General features: G+C 44.8%; 1 protein-coding gene across 1 annotated transcript in view; it reads right to left on the bottom strand.

Annotated features, from left to right (window-relative positions):
• LOC138487325 (uncharacterized) overlaps nucleotides 1-13,961 on the bottom strand; it is a 2,513,852-nt gene that overhangs the window by 1,562,468 nt on the left and 937,423 nt on the right. The window contains exons 37-38 of the mRNA XM_069613924.1: nucleotides 9,710-9,915; nucleotides 5,998-6,121 (exon numbers count right to left, since the gene is read on the bottom strand). Of these exons, the coding sequence (XP_069470025.1) occupies nucleotides 5,998-6,121; nucleotides 9,710-9,915 (330 nt within the window). The remainder of the gene's footprint in view (nucleotides 1-5,997; nucleotides 6,122-9,709; nucleotides 9,916-13,961) is intronic.

Here is a 13,961-nt window from a genome sequence, read left to right as displayed (position 1 = left end):
GTGATCTTGAAGGTTAGAAAAATGTGTTTGGATGTGTGCATGTCGGACTATGTTACAATAATGCAGACTTATTTTATTGGCATCAAAGTGCTATACTGGCTATTTCTACATAGATTGTGGTCACAGCTTTATGAAAGTGATTTACAGTGACCATACTGGCATAGATTGTGGCTGCAGCTTCATTAAAGTGAATTACAATGACCTTTTCTGAACCTGCTAATAGATTGTGGCCACAGCTTAATCACAATGATTTACAGTGATCATACTAGAAAAGGTTGCAGCCACTTCTTCATGAAAGTGATTTACAGTGAACATACTGACATAGATTGTGGCTGCAGCTTTATGAAAGTGATTTACAATGAATTTTACTCGCATAGATTGTGGCTGCAGCTTCATGAAAGAGATTTACAATGGTTGTAGCTTCATGAAAGAGATTTACTCTGGTCAATCTGGCATAGATTCTGGCCACAGCTTCATGAAAGTGACTAACTGTGGCCATACTGACAAAGCTTCCAGGTGCAACACCCATTTTGTTTACAGTAGCAGTGCTAGCATCTATCATGGACGCAGCTAGATGAAAGGGACTTACAATGACAATGCTGGCATCTGTTGTGGAGATGGGCATTATGAAAATGTTGTTCAATGCTACAGTGTACTGTTGATGGCATGGAATATATTGGATATTTTCATGTGCTACCCTAGATAATCAATTGCAAATTGTATGTCTTTTTACCCCATTTTTCGCAAAAAGTGTTCTGCAAAATGCACCATTTCACATTACTTGAAACATCGTCTCACATGGAGAGCCCCTCTAACAACATTACTTAGGGCTACCTCATAAATCTTGGTCACCTGCACAAATTTGTAGGCATTTTTAATGTCCCGTAACTAAAATGATTCACCTGCTGCCATTGAACTTGAATTGTTTACAATGCTAGTACCCACTCAGGAGCCGCATCCTGGCACAAAAAGCTGTGTCCACACTGGCATGCACATTGTAATATTACTGGTCACGCACAGTCAGAATTACCTGTTCACAAATCTGCATTCATTCAAAGGCAGAGCACATAGTAAACTATACTAGTGTAACATACCACAAAGGTTTCCAGCACAGTCAGCTCTTCCAGGGAAGCTGCGTGCATGCCTTTGGTACATGATTACCCATTATGAAGCCATCCGATGTTTTGGACTTCAACTCCGATGATCCGTAAGAAGAACAGTCAATAGTGAAGGATCATGGGTGTGGTAGTCCAAAACATATGGAAGGCCACATAATGGGTAACCCTGCTGTAGTAAATGGGATTTCAAGTGTGGTACCCGGAAATACTACACTTAGTATTGGGTGGTGTGAGTGACTGATGGATATGGAGGAACATGAATTGAGAACTGTCATTCATCTCTGCTGATGCTTCTCTTGGCACCAACCCCTCTGAAGGAGCAGACATGTTAAGAGAGGTTTGGAAGGGGCCACCATATAGAACGGCAGAGCTGCGGAAGGACCCAGAGGATCCATAGAATGGCAGAAGAGATTTGACTTGTCATGTAGATGGTCCTGTTTCTAATGCTTACTAGGAAAGGAATCACTTCACATGAAATATTCCTACTTGTGTGAAATAGGCTTTTCAGCATTGGCTGTACTGAAAACAAAATACTGCACAAGGTTGGAAGTGGAGGAAAACCTCGGAGTGAGGGTCTAAAAAAAGCCACACATTGACTCACTTTCTGCAGAGACAGGACCACATTTCCCAATAGTACTTGCTCTGTAAAATCAAATTGCCTTCTGCTGAATATACTAATTGGAATGTATTTTGAGAAAATAAAAGCCCTACTGGAGAATTTGGTGTTTACTTGCACAGTTTCTATGTTTAGATTGGAAGTGATTGTCCGATTGTCTTGGAATGTCTCCCCAACAGCATATCGCTTCAAAAGTATGGCATCACGCATTCTGTAGCCATCTCTATAAAAAATAAATAACACCAACACAGAGAGGGGGGTTAGTGGGGATCCAAAACTATTTAGTTCTTGCTCTGGGGAGGCCTTAGCATAATAAGTTTGAAGACCACTGATTTATAGCTTTGCAGACTAGGAGAAGGAACTTGAAAAGGGAGGGGTTGTGATTGGAGAGCCCACAAGTATGTTGTCGGGTTGCTTGTAGAGAGTGCGGCTAGCAAAGTTAAGGGCTTTGTCTACAGAGGGGAAGGAGTAGAGAGGAAGGCCAAGGAGCAGGCTCAAGCAGTAGTCAAGTTTGCAGAGGAGTACACAGGTGGAGATTAGAGATTTCATAAAGTGGATAGTAAGAAAATGACACATTTTATGAATGTTTAGAAGGTCAATATGAGCAGCAGAAGCAGTGGTAGGTATGAATTGTTGCAGTCAGTCAGGGGTTGCTATCAAAGAGGACCCCCAAGGCTGCAAGCCTTGGGCAAGGGAGCAAGAAGGCCAGGTGGGAAGTAGATATGGGAGGAGAGTGGAGAGTTGGCATTGGATTCTGAGTTAAAGACAACCTCCATTTTTTAGGCAGAAGAGAGCCTTCCAGTGACGAATTGCAGTGAGAAAATAGTAATCTGTGCGAGGTGGCTGGTGTGAAGGAGGGAAAGACCAAAAAGATTGGAGTGGCATCAGCAAAGAGTTGAGATTGATAGCCAAAGGATGAGATAAGTCTTCCTAGGAAAGAGGTACAGTGGGTAAAGAGGAGAGGTCCAAGTACTGATCCTTGGGGAACCGATAGGGAGATGGGTGGGGGCATGGTTTGTCAGTTCCAGGAGGCAACACAACGTTTGACCACCCAGGTAAGAGGCGGTCCTTGTGACAGCAGATTTCTGAAATACAAGGTCTTGAAAATTAGGAGGTGCGCAGAGTGGTTGACAGCTTCAAAAGCAGCAGAGAGGCCATAAGGATAAGTATGGAAGATCATTTGGGGTGGCGAGCATCAGATAGAAAGTTGGAGGCACATAAGTGCAGTCTCAGTGGAGTGTTTACTACAGAAACCATATTGAAGTGGATAACTAAGGCCCTAATCCTCAAGGTACTTATGATCCAATTGAAGACCACCTGCTCAAGGATCTTTAAATAATGGGGAATGAGGGAAACTGGGGTGTAGTTTGCCAGGATGTTTGGGTCAGCAGAAGGTTTCTTCAATGGGGGTAGGATAGTTGCAGATTTGAAGGAGGCAGGGAAGCGTCAAGTAGAGATGGAGAGAGAGGTTAAAGGGCTCCAAGAGATAAGGGCAGGTGATTAATCCCACAGCTCTGACCATTTGCGGAGCAAACATGTCAATAGGAAGGCAAGATGGGTTGGCTCTGCGAATTATGGGTGCTAATTGGATAGGACCAGTAGGGGAGAAGTAGTCGTGAGTAGAAGAGATAGTGGGGAGAGGTGGTGGACAGAATGAGAGTGGGGGATTGAGAGGGAGGATGGCTGTGAGAGTCTGATGAATTTTAGAGATTTTAGAGGAAATGTAGTAAGCAAAGTCATTAGCAGAACGTAAGGAGGCTATGGATATTGTCTTCTTTGGTGTGAGCAAAGCTTGGAGAATAGATGAAGAGTCCAGTGCAGAGTTGAGGGCAGGAAGGGACATTTTGTAGGTAGGAGTAGTGGAATGGGTCCATGATTTGTGCCGGTGTCGGCAGCCATGCTGTGTGTTTTTTTTTAACGTCTGAATCTCAGAGGTGATCCACAGCTGAAGACAGGGACAGGAAGGTGTGCCTGTGCAAGCATATTAAAGGGAGTTTTAAGTGCATGGTGAAAGTCTTAAAATGCACAATCAACAGAAGAGGCAGGCAATAGGTCCTCTCATCATCAAGGTAACGGGTTAGAGAGCCCAGCCTGAATTTCCTAAGTCATTGAAGAGGAGCAGAGGGCGATGTTAAAGTGAACAATGGAGTGATCAGAGGGAGAGAGGTCAGTGGAGAGGTTGGATGAGGAGAGAAAATTTAGAGGAAAGACAAGGTCAAGTGAGTTCCCAAAAGAGTGGGTCGCTTTTCATGGAGGAAGTAGAGGGAGTCGTTTGATAGGAGGGAGTTAAGTTCAAGGCAGGTGGCTGCAGAGGGCTTGGGGAAGTTCAAGTCCCCCAGCATGATAATAGCGATGTCGGTGGGAAGTGACTGAAGGAGAGGGTCAAATTTGGGAAGAAGGAGTTGAGGGGACCAGGTGTCTATAGAGATCCAGAACAGTGAGAGGAGTAGCAGGAAGAGTTGATGTCAGATGGGGTAGAGGGGCAGTGTTGAGGGCCTCATTGATAAGGAACCCCGCTCCACTGCCTCCATTTCCAACAGGTATAGGGGAGTGGCAGAATGTAGCAGACTCATTGTGGAGAGCTGCTAGTTTAGCAAAGTCATGATGGAAGATTCAGGTTCCTGTGATAACAAGAATTGAAAGTTGAGAGTGATAGAGTCGAAGTGGTCAGTTATGTAGCAAGACAGAGGGACTCTGCATTCCAGAGGCCAAGTGAAAGAGCGAAGTGAGGTCGGGGTGAGGAGATGTTGTTGTGCTGTAGGGGAGGGGGCTAGATGCTGTTAGCACAGGAACATCTTATTTGAAGGGTGCGGGTGTATGCGGTAGATGGGGAGGCCAGACACTGATGCAGAAGTAACACAAAGTTGAGGCTGAAGGCTATAAGAGAAGGGGGGGAGAAGAGCGAGAAGAAGGAGGAATGAAGCAGTCAAGATGCATGAGGAAGGGTAGAAGAACTAGGCAAGTGAAGACAATTAAGAAAGGGTGCAGCCCAAGAGAGAGGGTAGATGAGTGAGGGGAAGGGGTGGATGGTTGGCTGAAAAGCAGCAAGTGTAAGTTCTGAGTTAGGCTTGAATGGGGCTATGGGTAACCAAAAGACAGTGAACTGTCCCGAAACAGAAATGTTCCTTATTTACGTGAGTTAACAGAAGCTCTGTGATAAATGGATAGTCAATGGGTGGAAGGATCCCCATGTGTGGAAGCAGAAGTCGGGTAACGGGTAAGCGTGGCCAAGTCACGGTTTAAGCAGAGGTTCCAGCCCTAGGCCTTCTCCGGCCACAACAGGGCAAAACATGGATAGTATTCTAGATGGTAGCACTGCGCTGCCAGATGGATGTGCTCTGGTGGGTGGGAGGGGGGTTGTGAGAAGGGCTCAAGATGTGCTCAAGCAATGAATGTAGTTTGGAGCACGGTTCAACTGAATGTACTAAAACCACCCCAATCCACTCAACTCGGTCAGATCCTCACGCTGTAAGAAAGGGAGATCTATGCAGGAGATAACGAGTGTCCTTGTCACCAAAGCGTTTGCAGGGATGAAAAGTCAATATGGATTTAAGTATGTGAAGATAACAAACCGTGGACTTTGCCACAGCATTACCTTGTTTATGCAGACATGTTGTATCTCATAGATTCTTCTATGGGGCTATCGGGGGGCGGGGGGTAGTGGGATTTAAAACCACTGAGGTGCCTTGTCCCACTGCAAGTTGATCAAATAAGCTGAATGACATTGCTACATTTCTTCACAGAAGCTAGGAGCTATTTAACACAAAGGACTATTCCTTTCAGGCAATACTGTCTACATTTGCAATGAGCGCATGCCAGACTGATGACTCAAAGCCGGGGCAATGAGAAACAACACCAGAAGGGATGACCCAAATACTGCAAGTGTCAAAGTCTCTTGCATGCAGCCAGCCTTATACAAACATCAGCTCTCACCATCAGGCAGCCATTTTCTATAGCCAAAAGCATTTAAAAACCAAAAGTAAATTATGTCACAAACACAAATGATAATATTCTTTCACAAACACATTTTGCATTGCCCCTCGGATGGAGAGATTCCAGGACGAAGCAAAGGCACCGGAGTCCAAGCAATGGCGCCATCTTGCAGGCCGGCGAGACCGGCCATCCACCGTGATTGCACGTACAAACATTACGGCTCATCGGAACAGTCAAGTGACATTTAAAAGAGTTTTATGGATATTCTGTCCTCAAAGGAAGCTGCGAGCGATCAATGGGAGCCGCCCGGGATCATTATGAGTGACTAACCTTGCCGCTCGCCTTCCTTTCCCGCCTTGGAGGCTCTTTTGGCGTGCTGAATGTCATCCTGGGGAATTTCATTTAATATCTTGGCAGCACACTCAATTCCTCCTGTCAGATCGGCCAGGCAGTCCTATAAATAAAGGGCAGCAGGCTTTATTGCGGAAGTCAGCAAAAGAATAGAGCAAACTGCATCCAAAGAAACAATGGCGGCCGCGTTCTCCTTTCCTGCGCGTTTAAGACCCAATGATAATAGTAAATACCACCCCCCTTGGGCCCATGTATCCATTGCTCACATTTTCGAATGTCAACATTTTAATAATGCCACTCTCAATCTTTCCGTCCCCTATTTTATTCCAACTCTTTAACCACTGCTCAAACGGGGAACGTTAATCCACCATTAATAAAATGGCCCCGAAAGGAGCCATTAAGTCATTGGATAAAGGGTCCCAGATCCTCGCTTGGTGCACTTTAAGACATTTTGCAACTATCTTTATCTTTTCGGACTCAGTTCCCTTAATTGTCGGATTAAGAGAATTTGCTGGCAAGGTTTGTGCCAGCCGGAAACACCATATGCATATTTTCATTTTACGATTCATATACAATGCTTGGAGTAATTGAAAAATGATCTAATTGTCTGGAAACAGCTGTAAAACTGCTTGCATACAATTCTTACATCAGCTGAAAAAATTGCCAACGAAGAGAGGGAGCGAAAAATGCTGAAAAGGAATGCTGAAAAGGAAATTAAAGTGTCATTCTAAAGCGAGGCAAGTGAAAATCAAAAATGCTTTTCATTCCTAATTTCCTACTAATCTTGGACAAAATAGAAAATAAAGACATGGGAGAAAGACTGCCCTGTAGGATGGACGTGTATTTCAGCAATAAAGACAACAGCTTAAAACCAGGTGCTGTGTGTTGAAACCACGGCTCGCCACTGACACATATGTGATCAGGAGCAAGTCGTTCACTGTCCCTGTTCACTGCAGTATCTTCAGCGTAAATTTGAAGCTCTTCAAGGTAGGTTCAGATTATGTTAGTACCATGTAGAAAGAGAAAGAGTTACTAAACCCTGGAAAGCTCATGGCTGAACAGTAGGTGTATCTTCAATTTCCGGTTTCAAAATAACTCCTGTTTGGGCTATGACGTTGCTTTACCCTGCAATGACTTGGCTTCTATCACTGCTGATGAAGGTTTCCCCTGGACTCGTGCCTCTATGTCCCCGATTCAAAGAAATGTTTGCTTCGAACACCAGGACCCTCAGAAAAAGAATGCCAGCTGGGGCCAGGCTGGCATGAGCCCTTTTCACAGTGACAGCACCATGGGACCAGGGACGGGGGACTTCAAGCGAGTAATGCAGCCGACCTGCCTGGGAGCTTAATGATGGGATTCTATGAACTGTGCCATCTCCCCTTTTTCCCTCCATTAACTCCATAAGGCAGAGGATGTTGTGTGTGGCGTGTTAATTGCCTCAAGAGCAAGGTTGGTTCAAGTTGTACTGCCAGTTCCTACACGTATTGTGATCCAGAGTTCATCACTTAATTTTTCTGTGACATAGTTGCCTATTTGTTGCAGTTGGGAGCTCGTAAGGAACAGATCATCCCAGCGTTAAAAGATTACCTTTGTGTCACCACGGGATCGTTAAATAGATGAGGTGCTTTTGGTGGTCAAGAAGTACCCGGAGCTTAAGGACAGAGATCTTCCTAATCGCAAAATTATACAAACATTGGCAAAGCCAACCGTTTGGGCTTTTGGGAAAGTATGGGATTGGCACGGATATAATGGTACTACCCGGACATTATATCACGACAGCTGGGCACATGATGTCGGTACATGACACAAGCCTATCCAATACCTCAAGCCAGGCTTCTTTCAGTGCTTGCTTTCACAGGATTTCAGTGCATGGAAGAGATATGAATCTAGTGGCTGAAGGGACCCTTGGTTAAGACCTTTGTATTTATACCAGTAGCCATTTACAACTGCAATTAAGCCATTCACTTTCAGCAGGTCACTCTCAGCAGACTACTTAGAAAAAACACTGGCAGGCTAACGTTTGCTATCATTCACTACTTGATAGAGTGAGCTCAAAGAGATCCCAGGAGGATGTGTTTAGGCTGGGGCAGTGTAGCTAGTTGGCAGGGAAAGCCATGGGCCGTTAAGGGGTGGGTAAATAACCAAACAACACCCATGAGCTGTGTGTCCCTCTCACATGTCATCATCTCCCTTCTACCTGTACTCCAATGCAATAGTTGTGACTTATAGGCGGTGCTAAAGAGCCACAAAGTAGCCCAAATTAAAAAAAAGTCTACCATCTGCCCTGTCTCGCATGTTATTGCTGCAGCAGGGGAGAGGCCCCAGAGAGATCCTGCACTCTGCAGCGATCATCCCGCCACACGACTAGGGGTAGAAAAGGAAGCTTCTAGGGGTTTTCTTTGCAATCAGGGTAGTGAAATCCCCCCAAAACTGTTGGATACTTCATATTTTCACAAAAGGCACCTCCTTCATTTTACATTCACTGGCCTTCTGTATTGTTTTATCATGAGAATAATAGAAGGATTCTCTTTGTGCAACTTACAAGTTATTTTTTGGAATGTCAATAAGAGTTTTTTTTCTGGAATACATTAATAAAAACAGCAATCTGATTTTCTATAAAGTGTAAACTTGAAATGGACACAGGTGAGAATAATGGAGCGGGGTTGAGGGAGCGGGCCTAGTACTGCAACCTCACTGTCGTAGGACAGTGGTTGTGAGGAATTTTGAAGAGCAAATTAATGCTACAACAACAATGTTTGAAAATGTTGTAAAACTACTAAATGTGTATCCTTCATCTAATCTAGAATATTATTTAAATTTATTTTTTCTACCAGATTTAAAGTTTGATTTTCATAATACAAGCCCCTGAAGAAGAGAACTATTCTCGAAACGCGTTGGGCAACTTAAGTCTGGAACAATAAATCCTGAACCAACAAAAACCAAGTTATAAGTTGTGATTTTTTGCACATTTGTGAAAAATGTCATAAGTTATCATTACTTTACCTAATGATCAGACTATGTGATGTCTAAATTCTACTCTAGATAATGAATGTTTAAATAATCTTTATTCAAGTAACACAATGAATATTGTAACACTTATGCTTAAATACTTGGCTATATAGCCCTAGACAGTGTGCAAGGGACGGGAGTTCCCTAATAGAGAACTTTTTTTCTGTTCGGAGTTATTGGGTGACAAAGTGAAATGATTTGGATGTTTAGTTGGTCAGACAGGGTCTGCGGTCGTTTCACCTGCACATTCTTTTTATAGTGGTCTGTTTGGTCGTCACAATTTCAACGACATGACATAAGAGATACATTTATAGCTGGGGCAGGAGAATGCAGAAGTAACACAAGAAGTGAAAGGTCCGTCTTGGGAGGATAGCTCAGGGGCAACGTGCTCGCCTTGGAAGCAAAACAACACAGAGCACCACAGGTTCGATCCCCGGGTCCGCGCTTATAAACCTCTTGGTATTAAGCACATTATAAATAACCTATCATATCATATCGAGGGACCAGTGTTATGATGGAGGCCCCCATAAGAAGAAAGACAACGATGAAATGGCATTGATGAAATTGTCATGAGCAGGTCGCCCACTATAAAAATGAAACAAGAGAGATAGATAGATACCGAGATGGCCTGCTTATACGTCACCTCAACATTGCCTCACAGTGATGATCTCACACAAAGTACCTGCATAGCGTCTTTTCTCCTCTGCCGCTCTCCGCTTAAACAGCACTTTAAGGTGTTGCTGAAGGCGATACAGCTGCTAAGTTGTGCCACTTCGCTGATTGTACCAAGCACCCAGTGCCGTGCCTTCTGCTCTGCCGCAGCTTCTTCCCGATCACCAGCTCCCAAGGAAGCGTTGTCTTTCTTCATACTGGGGGTTAAGCTTTTCTCTACCAAATACATGCACATGAATCACACATTGTGGAAACATAATTTCAATTGCCAATAACAATTGATCCATTCCAATACAAATACTGAGGATTGCCTTGCACTAAAGTTATCATGTGTTATGTATAAAGAGTTTAATACTATAAAAGTGGCGTTGTTTCATTTATTCAGGCTGGTTTCTGAGTGTTTCAATAGTAAACACACAGCTGTGTATTGTGCAAATATGATCATTGTTATGCTGTGTACGTCCTTCCATCCTACCCCGCTGTCCCTTGAGATTTGAGAGGCTTCATGGGAAATCCATAATAAATATATTAATAATGCCCGCTGCCCAGCTACCTCAGGCTACCTTCTTGCATGATGCCGCTCCAGCCAGCAAATGAAATACCCAGTGTCCTGCTTCAGTACTTCCTGACCACCTAATGATCCCGCCACCCCTACACACACTTGGCATGTGAAATAAAGTAAATACTTGGGACTTCATAACAGTAAATAGCTTCCCCTCACTGTGTGGTCCTCAGACTGCCACATAACCCTATGCTCAGCTAGGCGGGCCTCATGGAGATGCAGTGGTGCCACCGACTGAGAACATGAAAGAAGAGACTTGCAAAAGGCTTGGATTGTACTGGCATGTTCCAGCTTGCCTTTTCCCAATGTGTAATGCACACTTCTATAAATGAGGACTGCTGGCGGAGAGGTTACTGTGCAGTGCCCATGTGTGGTGGTGTGGGAGATGAGAGATCCAGCATTCCCACCTCCCTTCAACTGGCATTTCTGTAATGGGGGGGATATGTTACCGCAGAGGGTTTGCAAATGCCCCTTCATACATCTCCTTGAGGCATATTGGAATGGCATAACAGACTCATTAGCAGTACGCTTTTAATATCCATCCCTGCAATCATGCATTGATATACAATATATAGCTATTTGGTACTGGCATAAATGAGCACCTTGCCCAGCTTTGAGTGAACAGCATTGCAAATGCTTCATGTAAACAGCCCTCCAGAAAAACTACCATAACCTTCTACAGAAGAGGTGATTCCTCCAACCAGATTCCCAACCGGTCACTGAGGGGGAAAACAGAACCATGATTGAACGTACAAGTTATGAGTCACTAGCTGTACCTGGGATATCATACACCCCTCTAGCACTTGTTCATTCTCTCTCTCTCTCTCTCTCTCTCTCTCTCTCTATCTCCCTCTCTCTCTCTCTGCCTCACTCTGCCTCTCCTCTCTTTCACTCTCTTTCTCTCTCGCTCTCTGTCAAGCCCTCTGTCTCTATTTTACAAGGACGTTGCAATGTTAGGTGCGGTTCGCTACAACTGTTGCAGACAGAAGCACCACAAAATAGGCATCTTAAAGGGGAGTGCAACAGATGCTATAAAAAAGGAAATTGTTTATTTTTTTTATTTTTTTTAACATAAAAAAAAGTTTAGTTCGCAATAAAAATGGTCCCATGAAAACAACAATTGATAACATAATTACATATCACACAGTAAAAAAATAAACAACATTCTACCCTCATTAAAACCATGCAACATATTTAAAATACAATACAAGAGCATTCAGTTCAAACAATTTTCATTAAAAATGTCCTCAAACTTGCACATTCATTAAAAATGATAATAAACCCCAACCCACGCAAACTGAGTCCACCCATGCAAGGTAGCACAGTGCGGCTTCATCCTGAAGAAACCCCTGGCCGCGCAGAGGCGGTTTAAGCGTACGCTCTCTAATTAAGGAGAAAGCTGGACAAAACAGTAGGAAATGGGCCAAGTCTTCCCTGGGCGCAACGAAAAATACACAATTGATTTCATTGCCATTTGACCAGGCCGCCACCACTGCTCTTAGATGGATATAATTAAAGGGTGCACTGGTGATGACAACACGCTGAGAGGGATTCTATGCCCAAAGCAAATATTTCTGCAGACCTGGGCTTGCAATAATCGCATGTTTCCTGTTACCGGCCCACTGGATCTCGGAAGACTCCCTAGTATTCAGAATACGCCAAAACACCCTTACTTTTATAGCTCTTAAAACAATGTGCAGCATAACATCCCTCATGAGAAAATATTGAGCCATGTCCCCTTCTGACAACATTGTCTTTATATACCTAAGCCAGGGAATCTCCCTAGGAACCAAGTGTCTAATTAGGTCCTGTGTTAAACCGGCTTTGCTGTTACCCCAGACTTTAAGCCAATGGTTGACAGGCTGGGCTGAGATGGAGTCACTAATAAACCTGTACTGAGATTGAAAAATGTTTTTTTTAAATATAAAAAATAAGTGTGTGTGTGTGTGTAGTAGTAGTAGTCATAATAAGAATGTACAATTGGGTTACTGAGCACAACACATTATCAAAACTTAGTATAACCATATCAAGTACTTTCTGATAGGTTATCATTCCAAGATGGACAGTCTGGTTCACTCCTATTGTACTCTTTCAAAATACCTCCATGAGAAAACAGAAGGAGACAAAACTATAATCATTCCTGGCTGCAGTGCATACATTTAAAGAGTATTCTGGGAACATAAGAATGACGACAGTTCTTTATTTGGAGAAATATGTCTTTGATAAAAGGATTGCATGTGTAAAACACTAGGTAAATAATCCACAGTGGGCTTGGTGCCCAATTCGTTTTTCACCACACTCACCCCAACTGTTTGTAACCCTGTACCATATAGACTCAGTTGACCTAAGGTTTTGGATGTGAGGATAAGAAAGCTACACCATCTATTGCACCATTGGTTTCTCAGGCTATCTTCGTTCTTGTTACTGTAGACTTTTAGAAAAGGAGGGACTGAGGGGGGCGCTGTTGCTCACTGCAGAAATGGCCGCCTGATTTTAGAGCTCCCGCTCCACTGATAAATCCTGTGCTTAAGTATCCTCTTCAGAGCCACCTGCCAAGCTCAAAATAGCGGTACAAATAGCCCAGATATCCGTGTGTATGCTCTGAAACTCCTGACAAGCTATGACCAAAAGTGCCGGAGTTGCAGCTGGATGAACACCAGCCGACCCACGCAACTGGCACGATCCGGCTGGGAGAACTGAAGGTAATCACCCAAAAGCCGTGGATGCAGCGGGTCAGAAGGCCGCGGATGGGCGGAGCCTGTGCCTGCAACCCGCGCCCAGCCTGAATCCTCAGTACGATGCTGGAGCGCGAATGCAGAGAGGGTGAGCAGAGTGGAGGTGGGCCGACGGACCTCCGGATGTGACCAGGACTCGTGGCACTCTCCCGCTGCTGAGCCACAAGACTGCCCCCAGATCCTGGTGTGCACTGCGACGAAGAACGTGCAGTAGCGCTGCGACGCTGCGGTGTGCAGAGGCCTGGTGTAATCTCAGCATATGCCGCACGGCGCCAAGTAAGAGGGTCGGAGGTGCAGTGTAGGGGGAGCTCTCGCTGGTGAGGGGCTCCTCTGGGATGGGCCAACAGCCCCACTGTTGATGGAGTGTAACACAGGCGTGGCGCACCCTGCTGGATGCGCGTTACCCACGGGTGTTTGGCCCCATACGTCGCAGGCCGGGTGGCTGCTGCTGGAGGGCCATACAAACTGACTGAATAGACCAGGAGGGGCCCTCCTCGCGTGCAACCCCAGGCAGGCCACAGTGATCACCCTGATTCAAGAGTGCAACGCCTTATGCAAACGCGGAGCACAACACGCATGAAAACACATGAAAGCGCAGAAGTGCAGCTGTTCTAAAATTGTACACGGGTGATGGTCCCCCAGACGTGCCATAACAGTTGAGTGCATTCCACCCCGAGGGGGCGGGCAAGCGAGAGGGCGTCAGACTCATATAAACTACCTGGCAAACAGTGATTTCTAAAGACATTTGAAAGATTAGAACACCACGAACTAACACGAATTCCATAAGCCAACAATAAAATACATGGGAGAATGCAGTCCACTCGTGGTAAGCGAGCTCCGGCAGATCATATCCTGTGATTGCCCGAATACAATGCTCCCAACCTTAGAACCTTGTCCTGGCCCCTTACAGGAACATCATACAAAGAGCAGAACTGAAAGTACGCCGAAGTGTGGCGAGCCCAATA

Source organism: Ambystoma mexicanum, chromosome 9, assembly GCF_040938575.1.
Source record: "Ambystoma mexicanum isolate Mex_15411 chromosome 9, UKY_AmexF1_1, whole genome shotgun sequence".
NCBI lineage: Eukaryota > Metazoa > Chordata > Amphibia > Caudata > Ambystomatidae > Ambystoma > Ambystoma mexicanum.
This window is presented reverse-complemented; position numbering and strand designations above follow the sequence as displayed.